General features: G+C 39.7%; 1 protein-coding gene across 6 annotated transcripts in view; it reads left to right on the plus strand.

The window, feature by feature from the left end:
* The window catches only part of ppfia4 (PTPRF interacting protein alpha 4), a 494,511-nt gene that overhangs the window by 329,959 nt on the left and 136,744 nt on the right, over positions 1 to 27,808 (plus strand). For all 6 annotated transcript variants that reach the window (XM_039749365.1, XM_039749366.1, XM_039749361.1 and 3 more), the window contains one exon: positions 21,199 to 21,420. In XM_039749365.1, the coding sequence (XP_039605299.1) occupies positions 21,199 to 21,420 (222 nt within the window). The remainder of the gene's footprint in view (positions 1 to 21,198; positions 21,421 to 27,808) is intronic.

The following is a 27,808-nucleotide window of genomic DNA, read 5'->3' on the forward strand; positions in this document are numbered from 1 at the left end:
CAGCATATTCAGTATTAACAATACACCATCTATTGGAATATATTTTGTACTCATGTAGTAATAAAATGCTTTGCATTTTGCATTCCAACAGAGGGCACAACACAAACATATTGTGACCGGTGCCACCAAAGGATTGTTGCCCAAAACAGCAGCGACTGTTACTCATGTGCAGTTCAGTAGTTCCCCTCCTCTGTTTTTCCTCCCACCATCTTACCCTCTTAACTGCGAGCTGTCTCTCTGTTAAAACAACAAACCGGGAAAGACGGGATTTGGTCTCGTCCGATGCGAGAGATGGACGTCTGAAGTGGAGCTCCGCTAGCAGTGGTGCTATTTTTCATATTATTTGCTTATTATTCTGAGATATCCTGTATTTATTCAACCCGAGAGGGACCGCTACAGTATATGTAAACACATATAAACATGGCCAACAAGAAGGGGGGTCCGAAAGAATCGAAGACTAACGCTACATCCAAGCTGCGATCAGCAAGCCCTAGTTCGAGATACGGCCTCTCAGAGACAGACCTGGATCAGATGGGCGAAAGTACAGACTCCTCGGGACCACGGTCCGCTACATCGTCGCCGGCTGAGAGCGAATAGGGGAGCGAAGGTGCGATCGTGAGTGCAGATGTGGATAGCTCGCCGATTGGAGAGGATTACCTGAAACTGGAAAAGGCGGGAGGTCCGCGGCTTCAGTTACGCAATCACGCGGGACTGGAGCAGCGGGACACCGCTTCAGCAGAGTCTGCTGCTTCATCTACGGCACAAGAAGGCACATTTGAGCTATCTGAACTGAAAGTGTTGCTCGCTGACCTCAGGCAAGATATAAAGAAAAGCGAGAAGGCTAATGAGAAAGCAACGGCAAAGGCACATGAGAGACTGAAACAGGAATGGAAACAGGAGATGAAACAGGCCAATGAATGTCTGCGACAGGAAATCCAACAGGCAAATGAAAGGCTTCGTCAAGAGGTACAGCGTGAACTTCGACAGGTGCTGGGTAAAATTGAAGAGCGCATTGAGAAAAACTCGCTAAACTGAGCACGCTTGCTGATCGATTGGAGCATCTTAGTGAGACATTCACGAATCGGATCGAAATAGCCGAACATCTAGCTGCCAGTGCCGAGGAAAGAGCAGTAAATGTCAGTTCTGAATGGAAAAAACTCGGAGAAAAACTTGGAGACAGACTGGCTGCTTTAGAAGATGGGAATAGAAGGTATAATGTCAGAATTGAAGGCTTGCCGGAGAATCGAGAAAGTTTAAACCCGGTGAAATTCGCAACTGAACTTTTTCTAAAATAATCGGGGCGACTTTAAAGCAGAATCTGAGATAGCAGCGGCTTACGACGCTGATCAAACACCGTCAGACCCGACCAAGATCTTTTATAGTCCGTTTTGAACGATTATCATTTAAGTTAGAGGTGATGGAACTCCTCAGGAAAAAAAGGAAGATATTATATATGAAGATTGCCACATTCGCGTCTTCCCTGACTTCTCTCCAGCAACAGCTATCAAACGCCGCCTTCTATAATATTAAACAGCGCTACGGCAAGCCAATGTCAAATACGGCCTCCTGTATCCGCAAAACTGAAAGTGGAATGGCAGGGCATTTCTATGTTTTCGCTAGCAAGGAGGAGGCAGAAAATGAGTTAAGAAAGCTGATCCCGGACTATTCTGATACATAATTGTGAGTCATGGCGGTAAATGATAAAGCTAGGATTAATAATCTACTGTCTGATCTATTTGTTTTAAAATACGGGTTTTTATCAGCATATATTCTCATATTCTTATATTATTATTACTTACTTATTACTTATCATTACTTAGTATTACTAGGGCTAAATGTTTGTGTTTTATTGTGCTTAATTACGTTTTCCTCCTCTTTTTTTTTTCTTTTCTAATTATTTCATGTGTACCCTAAATGAGACTGTTCAATATCATACCCTTGGTTTGCTGTTATTGCTATTACTGCATTAAGACTTGTTATGCTTGTTTTGGACACATCTTTAACACCATCACCTGGGTTTATTATCTGGGGATATCATCTTAATGCACTAAAATTGATGAAGATTATATGTATGTATGTATGTATATATATATATATGTATATGTGTATATGTATATATATATATATATATATATATTAAGTGCAAAATTCTTTTTTTTCTTTTTCCTCTTTTAAAGACTATATTGGTAACAGATATCTCTATCTTTTAACCTTAAAGCGCCACTGCATGGGGGCTTGATGTGCTTTGGACGTGCTCTGTCTCTGGGTATGTCAGAGGACTGGGACTGCATGAAGTGGGTTTTAGCCTCACCTGGGGAGGCAAAAAGGGAGGGTGGGGGTTAAGGGGAAGAGAAAGAGAGCAGGCTTGATCTATATCTAATCTATCATCTCAATCTTTATAATTATAACTATCAACGTAATAATAAGCTGCATGGCAACAACTCTTGGGGAATAGGAAATTAAGACCTAAACTATTTCACTTCCAGTTAAGACTATAATATGACACCAAAACTCAGAATCAGTGTCTCCATGATGGGACAGTTAACTCGTAAGCTGGAATGTTAAAGGCCTGAATCACGAATTAAAGAGAAAGAAAGTACTTTCTCACCTAACAGGTCTAAATGCTAAAATAGTATTTTTACAGGAAACCCACTTACTAAGTAAGGATCAGTTCCGCTGCAAAAGACTGGACTGGCCAAATGTTCCATTCTAGTTTTACAAAGAAAACTAGAGGGGTGGGAATTCTCATACATAGAACAGTACCATTTGTAGCATCAGATGTAGTATTGGATCCTGAAGGGAGATATGTGATGGTCATGGGAGACTTATCTAACTGTAAAATGATTTTGATAAATGTTTATGCACCTAATGTTGATGATAAGGAATTTATACAAAATTTATTTGCATCCATTCCCAATCTGAACACTCATAAACTTATAATGGCTGGGGACTTTAATTGTGTTCTAAATCCACTTTTAGATAAGACTTCCTCCACAGGGGAACGCAACTAACACCGCAAAGATAATTACAAAGTTTATAACTGATCACAACTTATCAGATCCCTGGAGGTTTTTAAACCCAAATTCAAGAACATATTCTTTCTACTCACCAGTACATCATTGCTACTCAAGGATTGATTACTTCTTTATAGATAATAACTTCTTGCCTAAGATTAAATCTTGTAAATACGATGCTATTGTTATTTCAGACCATGCTCCGATGATCTTGGAGCTGAAATTACTAAGCCCCATACACTCACCCGAGATGGCGTCTCAATCCGCTTCTATTAGCTGACGAGAATTGTACTGAATTTATATCCAAACAAATTGAATTCTTTCTAGAGACAAATACATCCCCTGAGATCTCTGCAGGAACACTCTGGGAAACTCTTAAGGCCTTCTTAAGAGGACAGATTATCTCATATCTTTCCCACAGAAATAAATCCGAAGCGAAGAAAGTAGCAGAGATAAAAAGCGAAATTACTAAAATAGATGAAGAACATGCCAGACTACCAAGCGAGACTCTACATAAGAGGAGGCAGGCTCTACATTCAGAATTAAACCTCTTGACAACTAAAGAAACCGAACAACTAATTTACAAATCCAGACATCATTATTATGAACATGGAGAGAAAGCTAATAAGCTTTTAGCGCAACAAATTCACAAGCAAGAAGTGCAACGCAATCTCGTAATTACTAACACGAATGGAGATAAAATCATCGAACACAAAAATATAATGTGCACTTTTAGAGACTACTATAAATCCCTATATACTACTGAGTTTAAAGAAGACAATATACAATCTAATGCATTTCTGGATAAATTACAGATACCACAAATTGACGCTATTAGTGTGGAGGAGCTCGATAAACCTCTGTCATTATCAGAATTACTGGATGCTATAAAGTCACTCCAAGGTGGAAAAGCAGCAGGCCCTGATGGCTACCCTGCAGAGTTTTACAAGAAATTCTCCGCTCAGCTAGCTCCCTCCTATTAGCAACATTTACAGAAGCCAGAGATAACCAATCTCTTCCACAAACCTTTCGCCAAGCACTAATCACTGTCTTTCCAAAACAAAATAAGGACTTATTACAATGTGCATCATACAGACCAATTTCACTTCTGAATAACGACGTTAAAATACTCTCTAAAATCATAGCTAGAAGGATGGAGAAAGTGCTCCCTCAATAATATCACAAGACCAAACTGGATTTATTAGGGGCCGACACTTATCTTCAAATCTTCGACGCCTGTTTAATGTAATATACTCACCAACTAAATCAAACACCCCAGAAATATTATTATCATTGGATGCAGAAAAAGCATTCGACATGATTGAATGGAAATACCTTTTACTATTTTGGAGAAGTTTGGGTTTGGCCCGAACATTTGTGCATGGATTAAATTACTGTATACTAACCCAGAAGCTTCAGTTTGCATCAATAACATTTGCTCAGACTACTTTAAACTAGAACGTGGCACAAGACAAGGATGCCCTTTGTCACCACTGCTGTTTGCAATTGCCATTGAACCACTGGCAATACATTGTCGAAATACTGATCAGATAAAGGGGATTAGCAGAGAAGGACTGGAACAGAAAATCTCATTATATGCAGATGACATGGTACTGTATATATCGGACCCAGAAAATTCTGTGCCTGCAGTCTTAGCAGCACTCACAGAATTTCAAAAGCTCTCTGGTCTCAGAATTAATCTGAATAAAAGTGTACTCTTTCCGTGAATTCGCAAGCATATAATATTAGATTAGACACCCTTCCTTTTATCATTGCAGAACAGTTTAAATACCTCGGGTAAACATCACAAGTAAACATAAAGCTCTTTATCAACAAAATTTCGTCGTCTGTATGGAAAAAATTAAACAAGACTTGCATAGATGGTCAACCCTTCATCTCACACTAGCTGGAAGAATTAACACTGTTAAGATGAATATTCTTCCTAAGCTCCTATTTATTTCAAAACATACCAATATACATTAATAAATCGTTCTTTAAGCAATTAGATTCAACAATAACCTCATTTATTTGGAATTCTAAACATCCACGCATCAAAAGAGCGACCCTACAAAGACAAAAGGCAGAAGGCGGCATGGCTCTACCTAACTTCCAGTTTTATTACTGGGGGCAAATATACAGTCGATAAGAACCTGGACACAAATAGAAGAACATACACAGGCATGGACCGCAATAGAAGTAAAATCCTGCAGTACTTCTTTGTATTCCTTGCTTTGTGCTCCAATAAACACACGCTATCGGCAATACACTAATAACCCAATTGTGCTCCACTCACTTAGAATCTGGAACCAATGTAGAAAGCATTTTAAGACGGAGAAGCTTCTTTCTGTGGCACCCTGCAAAAGAACCACCTCTTTCAACCCTCACAAACATATGCAGTTTTTAATATCTGGAAAAAATTTGGAATTAACTTGCTTAGAGATCTTTATATAGACAACGTCTTTGCATCCTATGAACAATTACGTTCCAAATTTAACATTCCAGCTACAAATTTCTTTCACTATCTTCAAATCAGGAACTTTGTTAAACAGAACCTTCCAGATTTTCCTCATCTTGCACCCTCATCCACGCTGGAAAAATTATTGCTCAATTTCAAGGAGTTAGACTCCATCTCTACAATATATAAAATCCTTTTACAATCCCTTCCTTTCAAAGATCCAAGAGGACACTGGGAAAATGACCTCTCAATTAATATATCAGAAAAGGAGTGGAAAGTAGCAATGCAGAGAATTCACTCAAGCTCCATATGCGCAAAGCATACAATTATACAACTCAAAATTATATATCGAGCACATCTGTCTCGACTAAAACTCTCAAAATGTTTCCAGGGCATGATCCAACCTGCGAACGTTGCAACCAAGCCCCAGCCTCACTAGGTCACATGTTCTGGGCCTGCTCCAAATTAACATTATTCTGGACAAAAATTTTTAATTACCTCTCAGACAGTCTTGGACTCACAATCCCTCCTAACCCATTAACAGCTGTGTTTGGGGTTCTTCCAGAGGGTCTTAAAGTGGAGAAAGACAAACAAACTGTGATTGCATTCACTACACTGTTGGCACGCAGACTTATTCTGATAAACTGGAAGAACCCAAACTCTCCTCTTTAAGTCAGTGGGAAACTGATGTGTTATATTATTTAAAATTGGAAAAAATCAAATACTCAGTTAGAGGATCTGTGCAGACTTTTTTCAAAACATGGCAGGATCTAATCAGTAATATTTTGAAATGATTTTATAAAGCACAGAGAATTTGTTGATTTAGGTATTTTTAAAAGCCTTAAATTTTACACCGTTTGGCTTGCTCTCTCTCTCAAGGGTGGGGATCGATCTGTTCTTAGCATAATTCTTTTTTTTTTGTAAAACTTGATTGCTATGTATTGATTGTAATAAAATTAATAAATAAATAAAAAAAAAAAAAAAACAACAAACCTATAGCAAAGTAACACAATAATAATAATACATCTGACCAAGGGTGGCAGAGTGCACTGACTGTCTTTCCCTACACACCTTTCCTGGGAAATCCTGCAAGGTTCCGGCACCTCAGAAGATATCACTTCCAGTGCCAATCCCTTTGCTGACGTTACCTCCGGTCCAGAAGACATCACTTCTGATTCCGGCCCTTTTGCTGACGTCACTTCCTTTATTGTCTCAGATAATCAGTTCTGTTGTGGACTCTGTTCTATGCACATCGTGCTACTAAAATTCAACTTTTGCAGCTGGGAAAACAATATACGGGTGGCTGTCCAAAATTTTTATGATGTCACTGACTAATTATTATCACTCACTCACTCACTGACTGACTCATCACTAATTCTCCAACTTCTCGTGTAGGTGGAAGGCTGAAATTTGGCAGGCTCATTCCTTACAGCTTACTTACAAAAGTTGGGCAGGTTTCATTTCGAAATTCTACGCGTAATGGTCATAACTGGAACCTACTTTCGACCATACAGTATATACGACCATAGCCATATACAATCGGTCGCTGTGTGAGGCGGAGTTGCGTTCCGCATCATCACGCCTCCCACGTAATTGAGTGCCTGCCCATATAAGGTAAATATTCGCGGGTGGAGGACTGTGCTTATGCAAACGAAGATGAGATGGTCTTGTGTTTGGCACAAACTCAGCGAAAGTGTGAGAGAAACTTTTAAGTGGCGGGTCTTAGCTAACATTAAATAATGCCGTGAACATCGCAAGATCACACAAGAGAGCGGCTCACGTGAACTAACTGTGAACGCAGTACATTGAGAACAAAGAAGAACTCCATAGAGCACTGAACAAAAAATGCATTACACATTTGAGAAGGCAGCAAAAGAATTTGAAACGAGTGACGCATGCAAGCATATTCATAAGTGCAGCTACTGCGGAAGCAAAGCACGGTGTAAACCGTAAGTTTAAATTAAGTTTATAGACACGCTGCCGCTGGCGTTTATCGTGCCTACGACGAATATGATATTCGCGAGATACAAGTTTAATTAGAGGACACAGGGTATAAACGAGACTTTTGATCACTTTGTAACTAAGTTAAAATTGCTGGTGAAGGACTGTGCTTATGCAAACGAAAATGAGATGGTCAGGGATAGAATAGTGTTTGGCACAAACTCAGCAAAAGTGTGAGAGAAACTTTTAAGTGCCGGGTCTGAGCTAACATTAAATAATTGCTAGTGAAGGACTGTGCTAATGCAAACGAATAGAAAGCAAATGTTACGTTATTTTTAAAATGTTTCCTTTTCTTTTTCATAATTTCTTTAACATACTTCTTCTCCGCTGCAAAGCGTAGGTACTTTGCTAGTATATATATATACTGTATTGTAACAGATAGAGGGCACTATCGCTCCCTTGAACCCTCTGATCAAATGTCAGACACCAGGTAAAAGTCCAATAAGTTGACTTTATTATGAATAACAGTGCAGAAAGCACCCTCCTCTCCACAATACTCATAAATAATAACCAATACACTATAATAAACCAATCCACCACTCCCAAAAGTGTTGCCACCCTTCCACCCAGCTCAGCTCAACGCTTTGGTGTCTTTCTCAGTCTTTTATAGTTCTTGTCCCAGAAGTGTTTCGCCCTCTTTGTCCATGTGACAAGGAAGGATAAAAATCCTTTTTCTTTACCCTGGAAGCACGTCATTCTCCTTGTCCATGTGTACTTCCGAGGCGTAGGGAAAATAGTCACTGCTCCTCCCTGCAGCACCTTCTAGTTGCCCACATGGTATCCAGCAGGGCTGTAAAGGAAAACTCCAACGTCCATAATACCCTGCTAGCATTTGGGGCACCTCCATGCTGCAGGGAGGGCTCCACCTGGCGGCGTGGGGGTATTGGCCGAGATGAACGGCCGGCCATCTATCACTATATATATATATATATATATATATATATATACTAGCAGAATACCCGCGCTTCGCAGCAGAGAAGTAGTGTGTTAAAGAAGTTATGAAAAAGAAAAGGAAACATTTTAATAATAACGTAAGATGATTGTTAATGCAGTTGTTTTGTCATTGATATGAATGTTGTTGTCATATATATATATATATATATATATATGACACACTGCATGCACGGGTTTTTTACACTGTCTTCCTTTAGCAGGACATTGACTTTTTCCACTGTGTGCTTTGTTTCCGCAGTAGCTGCACTTATGAATATGCTTGTATGTATCAGGCGCTTCATATTTTTTTGCTGCCTTCTCAATGGTGTAAGCCGGTTTTTGTTCAGAACTCTTTGGAACTGTTGCTTTTTTGTCTGCGTACTGTGTTCACAGTCTGTTCATGTGAGCCGCTTGGTGTTCATGCTTCGAAGGTTCTCAGCTGTGCTGGTGCCATCTCGTGCGATGTCCACGGCTGTATTTAATGTTAGCTAAGACCCGGCACTTAAAAGTTTCTCTCGCAGTTTCAATGAGTTTGTGCCAAACACCACGCTGACCATCTCATCTTCCTCTGCATAAGCACAGTCCTTCACCCGTGAATATTTACCCGTGGCAGTTTGCTATTGGATTGCCGCTGACGGACGGCCTTATATGGGCAGGCACTAAATTACAAACGCCAGCGGCAGCCTGTCTATGAACTTAATTTAAAGTTTAGGTTTACATCGTGCTTTGTTTCTGAAGTAGCAGAACTCATGAATATGGTTGTATATATCACTCGCTCGCTTCTTATTGTTTAGCTGCCTTCTCAGTTATATAATGCATGTTTTCTTCAGCGCTTTTTGGGCCTCTTCCTGGTTTTCTATGTACTGCGTGATTACGTGCAAGGCGTGATGATGTCACACGATACTCCGCCCTCATGGGTTTCAAGCTCATCTCCATTACAGTAAATGGAGAAAAACAGCTTCCAGTTTTGACCATTACGCGTAGAATTTCGATATGAAACCTGCCCAACTTTTGTAAGGAATGAACCTGCCAAATTTCAGCCTTCTACCTACACGGGAAGTTGGAGAATTAGTGATGAGTCAGTCAGTCAGTCAGTGAGTGAGTCAGTGAGGGCTTTGCCGTTTATTAGTATAGATATATATATATATATATACTGTTTATATACTGTATATTTATTTAAATATACACTGTATATTATTTAAATATACTCTGTATATTTATTTATGTATGTATACTGTATTAATTTTACTTTGAGTTCAGAAAAATCGAGTATATATCGAGGGACTTTACCGAACTGAATGAAATGCATTGAAGTTAATGAGGAAGTAGATATTGAACTAGTTTTGAGTAGATTATAATATCTCAGTGGTCTTTTAAGTGTCACTTACGTCTAGGGAAACATCTGCCAAGTATACGGGATCAATTACATTGGCCAAAAATGGGACCTGAGCTGTAAAGCAGCAGTGCTAACCACCACACCACTTTGGCTCTCTGAGATGAAATTATTAGATCTAATAACTGGACCTGTAAAACCACTTGCAGAGAATGGCAGACACAGATTTGACAGCAGGTACTCAGCTCTCTGGAGTCGAAAAGCACAGTTTGTTTTATCGCTGACGCTTTTGCTTAGTCTCTGCTGCTACTAGCAAATAACTGCAGCCCTAATGCACGTGGATTCTTCACTCCTTCCTGTTGGCGTCAATCGCACTGTGCTCTGAGTAATACAATTAAAGAGCTAGGAGCACAGATTGCATACAGATCACATATAGATACATACATAGTGACATTACCTTTAACACACAAATACATCGACACATTTGCAGTTTTCTTCTGTATGTATGTTTTCTGTTTAAATTTTTAGCCCACTACTTGGATCAGTGGTATATACACAGGGGGCCGTGCCATCCGACATTTGCTGCTACAGCTCCATGATGGAATGCTAGCCTTGCAAAGTATCATGGGGCGCTGGGGAAAAAAAGTTTGTATGAGCTGGCCGCATGGCCAGTTTGCAGTAAAATATTCTGTGAACAAGGTCACCAGTGAACACAGCATTTTCATTGTGAAAAACACTTTGGTGAATTTCACCAATTAGCTTTGCTTGCTGTCAGAAAACTGATTGTTTCTTTTAAGAATCCAATTGCAGCTCCTTAGTTTAAACCAGTGGTTCTCAAACTGTGGGGCTGTGAAGATGTGAAAAAAGAAAACAAGAATCTAAAATATGAAAAATACATCTATTGAAACCAAAACAAATTAACTTAAAAATAAATATAGAGTTAGATAAATGTCACTAAAAGTTAAGTAGGTATAGTAAAATATGCATCTATGATATATCATTAATTAATAAAGGACAAATTGGTATTAGTGGGCTCCTTTCAAAAAAACATTAGGGGGGCGCGATTAAAACTGTTATGAAAACTCGGGTCGCAAATACTTAAAGGCTGAGAAATGCTGGTTTAGACATTATAACAGACATGATATCAAAAAATGCTAGACTATTACAAACACACAGCAACAAATTGAAAGAATCTGTAAAAGAATATTGTTTTGTGCGATCCTTTTAATGCAGTTTCTTTATGAGAATAATTTTAATCTCCATTACATCTTGTATTGAGAAGATAGATAGATAGATAGATAGATAGATAGATAGATAGATAGATAGATAGATATGAAAGGCACTATATAATAGATAGATAGATAGATAGATAGATATGAAAGGCACTATATAATAGATAGATAGATAGATAGATAGATATGAACGGCACTATATAATAGATAGATAGATATGAAAGGCACAATATGACAGACAGATAGGCAGATCCATTACATCTTATATTGAGTAGATAGAAGCTCATGATGATCGAACCCTCCTTATTCGAAACTGTGGCAACAGCTGAAGCATTTTTAACTAAGATGTGTCTTTCTCAAAGCCAAACCTTTTTCAAAGGTCTTCAGTGTCCCTTGACAGCCAACAATAAGCAGAGCCCCTCATGGTTTATGTAATTATTGCTTAGATAAATTCCCTTTGGGCTTCATTCTGAAAAATGCTCAGTGTAATACAACATGATTCTGGCTTACTTCACTTTTCTTTCTTTCTTTCTTTCTTTCTTTCTTTCTTTCTTTCTTTCTTTCTTTCTTTCTTTCTTTCTTTGTGAGGTATTTATCTGCATAATAGTAATTATTTTTTCTTCCTTTCCATCATCAGGGACATCACTGCTTTCTTCCATCACATCTAATCTGCTTGCTCAGTCAACTGCTCATGCAGCTAAAATGACACACACCGATGCCCCTTTTGATAATTAACTCACTGCTTTCTGATGGCCTTTTGTTTAATATGTTATGAATTGTAAAATAATGAATAAATAGCTCTTAATGCACACAGTTTAAAGTTGCTGCGATGGATCAGCCATCTGTTTCATGGAAGCATGAGCTACATAACATTCTCAAACCCTCTTAATCCAGTTCAGAGACATGGGCTGGAGCCTGAGCTGGCAGCACTGGGCACAAAGCTGGAAACTATCCTGGGTAATGACCCAGGCACAGCTGGCCTTTTTCGAATTGCCACTGAACCTAAGCTGCATATCTTTTGAAATGTTCAAAAACTTAGTTCCAAAAATATTTTACTAGGAGAAGGAAGACACCACTGACACCACAATCAAGTCTTGAAGGTCATAACAGAAGCCATCAGCGAGGAAACAGACAGATTTGTCCTTATGAACAGGGCATCACCTTCATCACCAAGCAAGTTGTTCCACTTGAGCTGATGGTCTTATGAGAAGATTACACCAGATGAGGCATCTGAGACAAAACTCACCAAGTAAAAGGGACTGCACAGAAATTGCAAGGTGCCTGCAAGTAGGATGCAGGGGTCTCGCAGTCTGATCCTTTGCCAGAGCTCACCAGGTGCTGATAGATAGATAGATAGATAGATAGATAGATAGATAGATAGATAGATAGATAGATAGATAGATAGATAGATAGATATGAAAGGGACTATATAAAAGATAGATAGTGTGAAAGGCGCTATACAGGCGCCCAACCCGACACAGACTGACAACGGAAGCACAGGTAAAAATAAAACAAAAAGATTTATTTTCTTCTGCTGGGGGGTCATGTCTTCCCCGTGTCCCTCAGCTACAGCACAGTCTCAAAAAGCACCACACAAAACAAATCAAAAATATTCTTCTTCCTCCACTCCTCCCAGGCAGCTTCGTCGTCCTCCTCCTCCCGACTCTGGCGCCTCGAGTAGCTGCTGCAGGCTCTTCTTATAGACCACCCGGAAGTGCTTCAAGTGATAATTAACGTAATTCAGGCTCCACTTCTGGGTGTGGCTACATCACAGCCCAGTTTGGCTCGTTAAGCCGTGCAGCTCCCCCTGGCGGTGGCCACAGAGCACAACAGAGATGAGCTCTGGTGTTCCATGATTGTGGCCCTGATGTAACCCAGGGGGGCTGTCACCAAGTGTTCTGGGGGACGTAGTGTGCACCCCATGACTGCTCTCCCAGATCCAGTGTCAAAGGAGCGTCCTGGCCGGGCATGGGTCCTGGCCATCCACCACAATAGATAGATAGATAGATAGATAGATAGATAGATAGATAGATAGATAGATAGATAGATAGATAGATAGATAGATAGATAGATAGATAGATAGATAGATAGATAGATAGATAGATAGATACTTTATTAATCCCAAGTGGAAATTCACATAATCCAGCAGCAGTATACTGATACAAAGAAACAATATTAAATTAAATAGTAATAAAAATAAAAAAAAAAATTCAAATAAAATTAATGTTCGCATTTACTCCGCCGGGTGGAATTGAAGAGTCGCATAGTGTGGGAGAGGAACGATCTCCTCAGTCTGTCAGTGGAGCAGGACAGCGATAAAAGTCTGTCACTGAAGCTACTCCTCTGTCTGGAGATGATCCTGTTCAGTGGATGCAGTGGATTCTTCATGATTGACAGGAGTTTGCTTAGTGCCCGTCGCTCTGCCACAGATGTTAAACTGTCCAACTTTAATCCTACAATGGAGCCTGCCTTCTTAACAAGTTTGTCCAGGTGTGAGACGTCTTTCATCTTTATGCTGCCACCCCAGCACACCACCGCGTAGAAGAGGGCACTCGCCACAACCGTCTGGTAGAACATCTGCAGCATCTTACTTATTTGTCTTATTTGTCCCCATGAGGAAATTTGTCTTTTCACAGAAAATAAATAAATAAATAAATTTAACCCTAAATCGAGTCATTCCGACTTCTGTCTTATGCAGACTGATTAGAATAGCAGCTCTTTTGCATTTAGGCATTCTGGAAGGAAGAAGCAGGTCCAGGTGGATGAACCCCAGAGATAATGTCAGATGGAATGGTGTCCATTGTCCTTTCTGCAGAAGGGGTAGAAGAGAGGTTGTTAGTGCACAATGCCATCTCCTGTCCTGGCAGGGAATTACCATCACCCAAGCCTTCAAGCTGTTTCCCATGTGTATGTGCATGGCAACACTCTTTGATTTGAACACACACCAAAACAACTAAAGCAATAAAATCACGGGGAGGCATTATGCAGGTGTATTGCTGTTGGTCTGTAGGAGCTCCCATAGCCTATCTTAACACACTTCTGCTGAGTAATTCATTGTGTTAAAGTCCTCAGTGTTGTTGTGTCACAGAGAGGATGTGCAACATTGATCATAATGGCACTCAGTTTTGTTTCAGTTCTCTCCTTTGCTACAAATTCCGGGGGGTCCAGAGTTCATCCCATAACTGAACTTGCCCTTTTTATTAGCCTTTAGATTGGGGTCTCTAAATGCAGTCCTGGGGTGTTACAATGGCTGCAGATTTTCTTTCTAAATGGCCACCAGTTTTTTTTTCCTCCTAATTCTTTCTTTTCTCTTTATTTTAATTGATTTGTGTTTTAAGTGTGTCAGTAATACTTTAGCGTTGCACTCTTTCCCTTCCCTGCCATTCCTGCCTGATCAGAGTCAGTAAAGTACTCCCAGGGTGTGTGTGTGTGTCACAGTGTGTGTGCTTGAATTTAATGGACATGATGGTTGATCTCTACCTTACACCTGCTGTTTTCAAGGCTGTGTCCAATTTCTGAACAAGGAAAAAAAATAAGTGATGGGTCTTGTGTCTAAGACTTTCACTGGACTCTTTGAATGGGACAGTAAACTTCAACTTGATACCAGTATCATCTTTGAACGGTTGCTCAGGGCTCTTTTTCGTAGCCATGCTGGACACCTCATGGATGTTTCTAACGTTACTCTTGCAGATGGCTTAACTATTTAGGGTCACCCATGCATACTTGCGTTGTTTCTCCCATGCGGACTTTTCTCCTGATGTTCAGGTTGGATTGAGTGACTCGTGCCAATCTGGAAAGTCCCTGATGGCCTTTATGACATCACTTACTGTTGGGCTGTGTTTCAGCATCTGTCATGTTTCTGATGCACATGATAATCCATGTATTGTGAATGGCTTTATTATTCATTTTAATCTTTGTGAATTTATGAGGCTGGGCACTCGTTTTGGGGATTTCTGAAGCCCTAACCTTTTACTAGTAGTTTGATTAAAGGCTTACTTTTGTTGTTGGGAATTATTTTGGTCATCGTGCCATTATGCCAGCTCCACGTTATCCGAGGGCATGTCCTCAGAGGTCGTAAACTGCCATTAACAAAGTGACGGGTGTAAAAGGCCCCCATTTCAGGCACTTCTTCTTCATAGTTTGCAGATTCCAAAAGCCTTTTTGACCATCAGTTTCTCATCTTGACTTCTGTTTAAATTTTCAACTAAGATTTTGGATTCTTGTTTTAGTTCTGGTTTCAGTATGGCAGTCTTTTCCGTTTTGATCCCTATTTCTGGCTTTGATTATGACTCCTTAAAAATCCTTTCTTGCTAGCGCATTAGCATTATTCCACGTGCTGGTCTCATGACTCTGATTATTTATTTTAGTGTCCTGATCTTAATGAAGAAGGGTTGCAAATGTGATTATTATCAACTTTTATTGATTTAGCAAACACCTTTATCTAAAATAGCTTACAATTAACAGGCACATGTAGAAAAATAGAAGGTAACAAGATTCAGGATATTAAGAACACAAGAAATCAAGTTTGCAGCTTCACTTAATAAAAATATAATAAAGAAATCAGTCAGTTATTTTATAGGTTTATGGGGTCATTATTGTCACATGCAGAGTGAAATTCTTCCTTGTCAGTGCTAATCAATTTCCACGCTGCCACTCTCAGGTGCCATGATTAGTGAGTAGAACAGCAATACTTTGGAAGGTCTGTCGCCTTCCTTACTGTAAAGATAAGACAAATAATCATAAGGGATCTGGGGCACCTCGAAGGCAAGCCCCATATATTGAAAGGTGCAAAAGACACACACACACAAAAAAAAAGGTGTGTTAAGCACAAACCATTGAGACTTCTTTTGATTTTCACAAAACCTGTCCAAGATGGCCCCATTTCTGTTTGTGATGGTTTCTGGGAGGAAAAGGCAAATCCAGGTGAAGTGACCCCAGAAGTGACGTCATGGTTGGAACTGGAGTCTACCCTGCAAGCATACGGCACAAGGCAGGAACAATCACTGGAATAGACATTCCTAATTTATGGCTTTACTCTCATTTAGTGTGTGTGTGTGTGTGTGTGTCTTGGTCTTTCCATCTTGGTGATTGATAGGGTTATTCTTGATGTTGTAGCAAGCTGGCAACAATTACTTGCAGCTTAGAGCAAAAAATGTATGATGCTTTGTAAATACTTTTTATACATATTGCCCAGAGGTAGGACAAATTCTTATCCTAATGTGACATTTAGTGCAATTCCTTGAAGGCATTATGATATGCTTTATAAATATGGTTCCTAATTAAGCCCCCACGCAGTCTCCTCTGCTTGAGACTAAACAGGTTTACCGTATATAAGCCAGATATACCGGATAAGTCGGGACTTGATTTTACAGGATAATTTCTGGGATTTTATAATGTCATTCATATAAGCCAAATGCGGAAAACTAGTGCTATTGGTCCAAGAGATCATGATATGCTAATACCCACCTGAGAGCGTAACATTTTTTTTTCTATGTGGGTTGCTCTGCTCCCCAGCTTTGGAACTCACTACCACCTGAGCTTAGAAATATTGAATCATTTTCACTTTTCAAATCTAAACTTAAAACTCATTTGTTTAAGACTGCTTTTTCTCTTTGACTACAATTGCTCTGTCTGATTTTAACTTTTTTATTTTAGTTTTGTTTATAATCTGTGTTTTGTCTATTGTTCGGTGTCCTTGAGTGTTTAGAAAGGCGCCTACAAATAAATAAAATGTAATATTATTATTTTATTATTATCCCTTATCTACGATGGAGAGTTTGAACAGATGAAAATTTCAAGCTGGTTTTAAAGTAAAAGTCGTTGAAGTGACAAAAGGAATTGGTAACCACGCTGCTACAACAAACTTCGATGCATCTGAGAAACTGAAAATAAAAATTAAGTGTTTAAGTGTTATATTTTTGAATGGGCCTATAAGTCGGGGTCTGATTTTATGATCGATTTTTCAGGTTTCAAGACTCGACATATATGTGAGCATATATGGTAATTCTCAGAGTCTGCCACAGCAGGACATGTCCCTAAGTCTTGGGGCCTCGTGCATAACGCCATGAGTAGAATTGACATTAAAACATAGCATACAGACAAAAGCGGAAATTTTCGTATGCACAAAAAAAAACAAAAAAACAGATGCATAAATCTGTGCGTTCGCTGTGGAAGGCGAATGTTCTCTTCGTTCCCTTGTACTAATTCATGTCTGAGCAGTCAGCTTGTAGAAGCCTGCTTTGTTTCAGCAAACAGAACAATATTTGTGCAGAGGCCTCAAGGTCTATGCATTCCACACATGAGTCTGCCTTATCACATTGTTCCTTAGCTTACATCTGAAAGCCATAACATAAGGAGCCAAGAAATCAAGTTTTAGAAGGGGCTCAAGGATTGTGTATAATAAATGTGTTGACTGTTGCATTTTATATTGATATTAAATCACGTATACTAGGGGTATAAAACTGGACCCCACCCAACAGACGGGGTTCAGAGAAGCCCTGACACTTTCATGTATTGATTGTCTGCTTTTCTGAAACTTTTCACACTGTGAATCTCAATAATAAATAATAAAGCTGCTTTATTGTTTCACCTGCTGTCTGGTCTGAAAACTTCGTCCACATCGCCAACCTTCATGCTACATAAATTCCGGTCAGCGTGAAAAGTAACACACGTGCACGCGCTTGCCACCACTCCCCAACACCTCCCAGGATTACGCCTCTTTGTATATGCAAATGAATATAAATAGTCCTTAAGCTCAGCATTCTGTGAAAAGGCAATGGCAAAAGCATGGAGGAAATAGAAGAATTTCAGTGAATACCAAGTGGTGGCAAGAAAAAACGTGCTATTTGTTGGTTTCAACAGTGGTATAAACAACAGAAGGAAGTGGATCGAGTGACATAGCGTGTCAGAGAAACTCAAAAGCTCAAGTTCACAAAGTCGCACGGTGCCCGAAATAAAAAAGAAGTTGTCACATATCAAAGTCGCAGTGAAAAGGCGAGTCGTAGCCCACCGTTTGAGTGTCATATGAAAGCTTATTAGGGTGCAGAGAAAAAAATAGGGACACAGTAGGAAAAAAGCTCGAAATGTCAACTTTAATCTCAAAATTTCCACTTTAATCATGTAGTTTATTTTGTCATTAAAGTAGAACATCATAAACTTCATCTTAAAATGATTTAATTTACTAGTTTCTTAAATCCCATCGTAACTAAAGTAGCACGTTAAATGCTTTGTTTTGTGTTTGATCTTCTGTGTGCTCTATGTGTGTGAATCACTACGTGCTTATTAAACGGGCTTTCTCTTCCTCAAACAGGACACAGAATCCATTACATTCGTGATATTACAGCTCTCTCAATAATTAAAATACTTGATATCATTTCAGTATTTATATCATATCAATTAACGCATGTACTAAACATGGGAACACGGTGGTGCAGTGATAGTCTAGCTGGCGCCCTGTCCAGAGTTTGTTCCTGCCCCCCTGCAAGATGCTTGCTGCACCGTGCATGACCTTCGATAATTTATTGCAGCATTACTGTCTCTCTCAAATGTACTAACCCCCAATTCCTGTCCTTCCTTTTCTTTCTCCAAGTACCCAATCGCCACACAATCAGCTCTGTAATAAACGTTAAGCCATTTGTAAGCTTTGAACGCCGATTCTTCAAAACATTTAAGGAACATTGAAATATCTTCATAGTACATGTTTAATTATTCTATCCATCTATCCATCCAGTGTCGCGCCTGCCCCAGCAAGAATACAGGCAGGAACAATCCCTGAATGGGGCACCAGATCGTCACTACTGCTGCAACACCATGTCCTCACATGTTTAATTATTAACAATATAGATTATTTAAATGATGTTAACATTTTATCTGTATAATGTAATAAACATATTTTGCTGCATTTCATCTTAAAAATGATATCATTATCATATGTAAATACACGCTTTATAAAGTGGCTCAGGTTGTGCAATATTATAACTGTATCTGAAGTTTACAGCGAGGTAATTGTACTTATAAGTACAAACAGTTCTACAAGGAGCAGTTGATGGACTGATTGAGTGTGTTTATAGCTCTTGGGATGTTTCTGAACTGCGAGGTCCGTACAGGAAAGGCTCTGAAGTGTTTGTCGTATGAGAGCAGTTCAATAGGCAGCGTGTGCTTGATGCTGTATACCGATAATTCTCTTTCCGATCAGCTGCTGCTGGGATCCACACTCAGATACAGTGATATAAATACTCCGAGTGGTGCAGTGAGAGTAATATGAAAAAAGATGATCCGTTGTGGCAACCCCTAACTGGAGCAGCTGAAAAAAGAAGAAGAAGATGCAGTGAGAGTAACAACGCTAAAGCAGCTATGGTATTTGGAATAGTTTGGCCATTCTGTGGACCATTATATTGTTACTGGTTAATTACAATCAGATGCCTTAAACTAATAAACAATATGCGGTTAATTTCAGTGTATTTGATAAAGCCGCGTCAGGGATATGGATCTAAAAAAGAAAGGGAAACCACACTTGAACAAAAGCATTGCTTTGACGCTGGGTGCCGGCAGTTTACAAAACCGAGTGGAGAACTTGAGCTTGGGTTTGAGCTACCGTGAAAATGTGCGTGGCTTTACGTCAAGTTTAGGTTTTATACATCGCGATTTGAGCGTGGAAATGGGAATACACAACATTTTTGTGCGTACGTACCGTTTATACATGAGGCCCCTGGTGTCTTCTTGGATGCTCTCCTCTGAACAGTTTCAAGTGCTGCTAAGTCTTTCTTGTATTGGGGTGACCTTAACTGTACACAGTAAATGAGGTCTCACTAGTGCATTTTATAGTCTTAACGTCCCTCAATTCATATTCAACAGTTTTTTTACAGTATAACTTACCACTAACTGAAGTATCCAGTGTTGATGGCATAAATGAATGGAGAAAAACTTTCTTTTGCAATTGCAATATAGGTAAAAAAGCCCACAATGACACAAAAAGATGTACTCTTAGACAAGAGCTGCAATCCTGCCAGATAATGAAACTGAAATCCAGATTAGTTGAGAAGAAAATGCTGCACATACCTGTGGTCTGATCAAACACTAAGATGGTAGAAAACTTTGTGTATGCTGATGATGGTGTCTTCCTTCAGCATTAGCTCATTCATGCTGCCTGATGGGAATTGCAGTCCCCATATTGGCGCTGGTTTTTGGGGTGTCACCCTCCCCGATACGACATATAGTCCATTTTATAAGTTGGAACAATGGCATGGCACATTGCAAAGTTTGTGAAAATGTGTTCAGACAGACAGATGGACATCCAAACAATTTTATTCACATGGATTGTATTTGCCTGTTTAATTGCTCACCTCACATTGCTTATCTGATGAAATTGTTGCGTCATCATAAATCCCCAAATCCTTTTCAGAGGTTACTTTCTGTAGCACCGTGTCCCTTATCATATATTATAACTGATGTTACTTTTGTTCGCTTGTAGCACTTTGCACTTTTCGTCTTTAAACTGCATTTTCCAGGTGTTCGCCCAGTTCTGAAGCTTGTCCTGGTGTTCTTGAATTCTTTTTGCTGCCTCCTCAGTGTCTGTCATTCTTCCAATTTTAGTGTGATCTGTGAATTTGACAAGTTTACTAGGTATACCAGAATCAATGTCACTAATATAAATCAGAAAATGTAATGGGCAAGGACCGACCACTGAGGGTCTCCACTGATGATGTCACTCTACTTGAAACTTTCACCTCTCATCTGGACTCTCATACATCCTAACCACACGCAGCTTAAGATATTTCATATCAAATCCCACTCCTGCATGCCTTCTGCGTGGAGTTTCCACATCCTCACGTGTGGTTTAGGTTAGTTGGCACCACTGTGAGTGTGAGTGTCTGTGAGCAGAGGCCATGTGATGGACTGGCACCCGGTCCAAGGTTGCTTCCTGCCTTTAGTTTGGTGTTGCTTGGAATGATCTGGAAGCCTGTGGCCCTGAATTTTATTAATTAGTTTAGAATTCTATGTATGTAAATTTAAAGCTGATTATGTTCACAGGACTGAGATCTGAGATATGTCTTTCCTTGAGCGCACTATTTTGACATTAATGCCTTTCCTTGAACACATCATTTTGATATTTGTTCTTTGAGTATGTAACATAACAGGAATATTTATTTTGTTGTCATATCACTCTTCTCTTTTGACAGAATAGAACCTCATCTAAAATTGTTGACTTCTTTTTCCTTTTTTCAATTGTAGAGGCTGCCAAATGGTTCCATTGATGCCCATGATGAGGTGAGCCGTACGGTGGAACTGCAGGAGCTCCTGGAAAAGGCCAACCTCGAGCTCAGCCAAAGCAAAGAGCATGTGGCTGCCTTGACCAGCCGTCTAAATGAGATGGAAGCAGAGATCAACACCGCCCGTAAAGATGTCATCAAGAGTGAAGAGGTGAACAGCAAATACCAGCGAGACATCCGAGAGGTGAGAAGTTGGTGCGGGTGTTGTCAGACATATGCAGAGAGGGAGAATAAGGAAGAGGAAGAAATGGAGCAGGTCATGTAATTTCATATTCTTACTATTCAGTACAGTGTTGTATAGTGCTCTTCAAGTGAGGGCAAGGTCAGAGTGTCGCATCATTAAACCACAAGTTGAAGGACATTTGTTACTTTCTTGTAAACGAAGTACAGGGAAAGAATTGGAATCGTCCAAAAATTCAATTTTGAGATTTTGATGAATCTCGAAATTTTATACCTCCCTGAATCCTTGTATACGAAGTGTTGGGAAAGTATTGGAATTGTTCAAAAATTGGATTTCGAGATTTTGATGAGTCCTGATGAAGGACGGGTTACTAACTTTAACTGTTTCTTGTTGGTAGACCATGATGAGTCACTTTATTCAAGTATATTGATTCAGTTACAATTTTAGGATTTTGATATAAAGTGTTGTAATTTGTAGTAACTTTAAATGAACTTTCAATCATTTTAATATTACTGAATACGCCTAATGTCTAATAATACAGAAACCCATACACCTCTGTGTCCCCCCAACTGCAGATGCTTTCCGCAGTCCATGACCCATACATATCTTAATAGATAGATAGATAGATATTAAAGGCGATAGATAGATAGATAGATAGATAGATAGATAGATAGATAGATAGATAGATAGATAGATAGATAGATAGATAGATAGATATGAAAGGCGATAGATAGATAGATAGATAGATATGAAAGGCGATAGATAGATAGATAGATAGATAGATAGATAGATAGATAGATAGATAGATAGATAGATAGATAGATAGATAGATATGAAAGGCGATAGATAGATAGATAGATATGAAAAGCGATAGATAGATAGATAGATAGATATGAAAGGCAATAGATAGATACAGTGGTGTGAAAAACTATTTGCCCCCTTCCTGATTTCTTATTCTTTTGCATGTTTGTCACACAAAATGTTTCTGATCATCAAACACATTTAACCATTAGTCAAATATAACACAAGTAAACACAAAATGCAGTTTTTAAATGATGGTTTTATTATTTAGGAGAAAAAATCCAAACCTACATGGCCCTGTGTGAAAAAGTAATTGCCCCCTTGTTAAAAAATCACCTAACTGTGGTGTATCACACCTGAGTTCAATTTCCGTAGCCACCCCCAGGCCTGATTACTGCCACACCTGTTTCAATCAAGAAATCACTTCAATAGGAGCTGCCTGACACAGAGAAGTAGACCAAAAGCACCTCAAAAGCTAGACATCATGCCAAGATCCAAAGAAATTCAGGAACAAATGAGAACAGAAGTAATTGAGATCTATCAGTCTGGTAAAGGTTATAAAGCCATTTATAAAGCTTTAGGACTCCAGCGAATCACAGTGAGAGCCATTATCCACAAATGGCAAAAACATGGAACAGTGGTGAACCTTCCCAGGAGTGGCCGGCCAACCAAAATTACCCCAAGAGCACAGAGACGACTCATCCGAGAGGTCACAAAAGACCCAGGACAACGTCTAAAGAACTGCAGGCCTCACTTGCCTCAATTAAGGTCAGTGTTCACGACTCCACCATAAGAAAGAGACTGGGTAAAAACGGCCTGCATGGCAGATTTCCAAGACGCAAACCACTGTTAAGCAAAAGAACATTAGGGCTCGTCTCAATTTTGCTAAGAAACATCTCAATGATTGCCAAGACTTTTGGGAAAATACCTTGTGGACTGATGAGACAAAAGTTGAACTTTTTGGAAGGCAAATGTCCGTTACATCTGGCGTAAAAGGAACACAGCATTTCAGAAAAAGAACATCATACCAACAGTAAAATATGGTGGTGGTAGTGTGATGGTCTGGGGTTGTTTTGCTGCTTCAGGACCTGGAAGGCTTGCTGTGATAGATGGAACCATGAATTCTACTGTCTACCAAAAAATCCTGAAGGAGAATGTCCGCCATCTGTTCGTCAACTCAAGCTGAAGCGATCTTGGGTGCTGCAACAGGACAATGACCCAAAACACACCAGCAAATCCACCTCTGAATGGCTAAAGAAAAACAAAATGAAGACTTTGGAGTGGCCTAGTCAAAGTCCTGACCTGAATCCAATTGAGATGCTATGGCATGACCTTAAAAAGGCGGTTCATGCTAGAAAACCCTCAAATAAAGCTGAATTACAACAATTCTTCAAAGATGAGTGGGCCAAAATTCCTCCAGAGCGCTGTAAAAGACTCATTGCAAGTAATCGCAAACGCTTGATTTCAGTTATTGCTGCTAAGGGTGGCCAAACCAGTTATTAGGTTCAGGGGGCAATTACTTTTTCACACAGGGCCATGTAGGTTTGGATTTTTTCTCCCTAAATAATAAAAACCATCATTTAAAAACTACATTTTGTGTTTACTTGTGTTATATTTGACTAATGGTTAAATGTGTTTGATGATCAGAAACATTTTGTGCGACAAACATGCAAAAGAACAAGAAATCAGGAAGGGGGCAAATAATTTTTCACACCACTGTAGATAGTTAGATAGTTAGATAGATACATATGAAAGGCGATAGATAGATAGATAGATAGATAGATAGATAGATAGATAGATAGATAGATAGATAGATAGATAGATAGATAGATATGAAAGGTGATAGATAGATAGAAATGAAAGGCGATAGATATATAGATAGATAGATAGATAGATATATAGATAGATAGATAGATATGAAAGGTGATAGATAGATAGATAGATAGATAGATAGATAGATAGATAGATAGATAGATACATACATATGAAAGGCGATAGATAGATAGAGTCATCAGTGTTAGGTTGTCAGAGGGAAGTTGTGCAGCATTGTTAGAAACAGCTAAATGATTTTCAGGTAATGAGCATCTCATCCTTTCGGCAACCTCACCTTGCATCACATCTCTTAAGATGGCTACTGTACCTTTGGCCTCTGAGGTTCTGAATTCTGCCTTGTTTCTTGGATAGACATATACTGTAGATTCACCATCTGATCACTGCAGGATTATTTCTTTCACCTAGAAAGATATATTGCTTCACCTTGTGAGGTGTGGGATTCTATATCTTTCTTTATATAATTAAACAGTTTTACATAACAGGTGATCCATGAAATTGAGGTGAGAAGGTGCCCAAAGAGCTACTAACTACTGCTGTGTTTGAAATAATGTGTTTATAGTTCACTGTGAGAAGAAAATCTCAACATGCTCTTCTATTCTCTGTGGTCTGCAACTGTTTGATTGATTAAAGCACCTCAGTCAGCCAGACCAGATATTGCACAAGAAGCTACCAGGACTGAGTCTTGGGCCAAGCAACCCAAAAATAAAAAGCAGAAGTATAAATACACATCACAAAATAAAAAGAATTTGAACTTGAAAGTGGTAGGATTGGGCTGCAGCTCTGTCTCTAGCTACTCCATTGCCCTGTAAATAGCCCGTGGCCTCATGTCTCAGGACACGTCCACACTGCTATGCTTTTTTTTAAAAACGCAGACACTAAAAGGCAGAGTTTTGAGAACGTACTCTGATTGGTTCATACTTATTACATTGCCCTTCCCTGATTGGATCCTACTCATTACCTGGTCTCATTGCCTGATTGGTTATCCTTAGCAGAAGAAAACCATACTCCAACATAGCGGACACAGAGGAGTTGTTTTCCACGGTGTTTGTTATGTTGATTACCTGTATGCTTCTAAATTGCATTTTGTACAGTGTGAATGCTGGATACATGCACAATAGGCACATAATTTACCACTCGTTACAGTTTTGAAATAAATCCTGTGACCGGCTGCATTACTTCAGCCAATAAATGAGTGTCCAATGTACGCAAACTTTTACTTCATGTGTGTTTTCTGTCATTGACAGCAGGCAGAGATACTTTTCTAAATGATGTGAAGATTCCTATGTGGACAGAGATCATTTTCTATTTAAGAATGTCATTTTTAAATTAAGAAGTATTAGGCCGGGTTTATAGTTAACAAGACGCATGCTCCAGCTACGCAAATGTTGTACTGTTTATACTTGCGTGCTTACTTACATAAATCTGCAAGATTCCACCAGGTGACAGTGCGAGATATCATCACAGTGAGAAAACGTTCAGCCTCGCTGTGTTGTGAACTGCCTGAAACATCCATTAAATTCAGAGGATAACTTGCCACAGTATCTCTGAAAAGGATGTTTAATGATTACATCCATCAATTCAGGGATTACCATTCCAGCTAGCATCGGGTGCGAGACACAAACAAAATCCCTGGATGGGGCATCAGCTCACTGCAAGGTCAACACAAGCACACACATACACACTAGTGTCATTTTAGCAACACCAAATCCCTAAACCTTCATGTCTTTGGAAGGAAATGGGAGCACACTGTGGAAACCCACCAGAAAAACATGCAAACTCCTGGCAGGGGGCACCAGGGACGTGACTCCCTGTGAGATAGCAGTGCTACCACTCGCCCCCACATCTACAATTATTAACAGTTTATATTAAATGTTAATGACTTATCTGTAAAATGTATCATACATACTTTAATGCATAAGGATTCTAAATGTGCAGAGAGCTGGAATATCATAAATGTATGTCATAACCCTGCTCGCTTCGCTCACCAACCAAGGCCCGGCCTTCGGTACGCGCCAGCCACTTCATGTCTCTGCCGCTCACGTTGTGAAGAGGGGGGCTGAACGCACCCTAAGGAGATGCAGTCGCTCCTCCGACACCCAACCTTAAATGGTGATACAATGTGAAACACATACAGGTTTTTTACCTCCTCTTTGCTCAATCAGCTGCTGGCTTACTGCTGCTGCTGCCATGCCGCGTGATCTGCATCTCGCATGTCGTATTGCCTATGTCCACATATTCAATCTCTTTTTGCTTTTACCTTTTTATCAATATCACATAGAATTTTGATTTCGTGTTTGGAATTGCACCATGACAAAGCAACGTATAATTGCCCGTGAGTGAATATCGTTTCTTTCTCTCTATGAGAAATGTGTCTGACTATAGCATTCACACAACTGAGAAGTGATTGAACTGTGTGCGTGGTTATGTGACCAGGACTTTTCTAAATCTCATTGCATAAGCTCTTGTCTTGCGGGGCTTCCAGACCCAGGCATGGTTACATCGCTTGGCACGAAGACTCGTCTTGCGGGACATGAAAGTTATAAAGTAATGATAAAGTAAACTACGAGATTAAAGTGAACATTCCGAGATTAAAGCCAAAATTTCCACTTTAATTACAAAATAGACCTTTACACTGTGTTCTTAATTTTTTTTCTCTGTGGCTCAAATATGCTGCTGTACATTCTGATGCTGTTGTGAAGGTGCAAAAAAAAAAAAACCAGCACAGAAGATGGTACAGTGCATCCGGAAAGTATTCACAGCGCATCACTTTTTCCATATTTTGTTATTCTACAGCCTTATTCCAAAATGGATTCAATTAATTTTTTTCCTCAGAATTCTACACACAACACCCTATAATGACAACGTGAAAAAAGTTTACTTGAGATTTTTGCAAATTTATTAAAAATAAAAAAATTGAGAAAGCACATGTACACAAGTATTCACAGCCTTTGCCATGAAGCTCCAAATTGAGCTCAGGTGCATCCTGTTTCCGCTGATCATCCTTGAGATGTTTCTGCAGCTTCATTGGAGTCCACCTGTGGTAAATTCAGTTGATTGGACATGATTTGGAAAGGCACACACCTGTCTATAGAAGGTCCCACAGTTGACAGTTCATGTCAGAGCACAAACCAAGCATGAAGTCAAAGGAATTGTCTGTAGACCTCCGAGACAGGATTGTCTCGAGGCACAAATCTGGGGAAGGTTACAGAAAAATTTCTGCTGCTTTGAAGTTCCCAATGAGCACAGTGGCCTCCATCATCCGTAAGTGGAAGAAGTTCGAAACCACCAGGACTCTTCCTAGAGCTGGCTGGCCATCTAAACTGAGCGATCGGGGGAGAAGGGCCTTAGTCAGGGAGGTGACCAAGAACCCGATGGTCACTCTGTCAGAGTTCCAGAGGTCCTCTGTGGAGAGAGGAGAACCTTCCAGAAGGACAACCATCTCTGCAGCAATCCACCAATCAGGCCTGTATGGTAGAGTGGCCAAAAGGAAGCCACTCCTTAGTAAAAGGCACATGGCAGCCCACCTGGAGTTTGTCAAAAGGCATCTGAAGGACTCTCAGACCATGAGAAACAAAATTCTCTGGTCTGATGAAACAAAGATTGAACTCTTTGATGTGAATGCCAGGTGTCACGTTTGGAGAAAACCAGGCACCGCTCATCACCAGGCCAATACCATCCCTACAGTGAGGCATGGTGGTGGCAGCATCATGCTGTGGGGGGCAGGAACTGGGAGACTAGTCAGGATAAAGGGAAGGAT

This window comes from Polypterus senegalus, chromosome 3 (assembly GCF_016835505.1).
Source record: "Polypterus senegalus isolate Bchr_013 chromosome 3, ASM1683550v1, whole genome shotgun sequence".
Taxonomy (NCBI): domain Eukaryota; kingdom Metazoa; phylum Chordata; class Cladistia; order Polypteriformes; family Polypteridae; genus Polypterus; species Polypterus senegalus.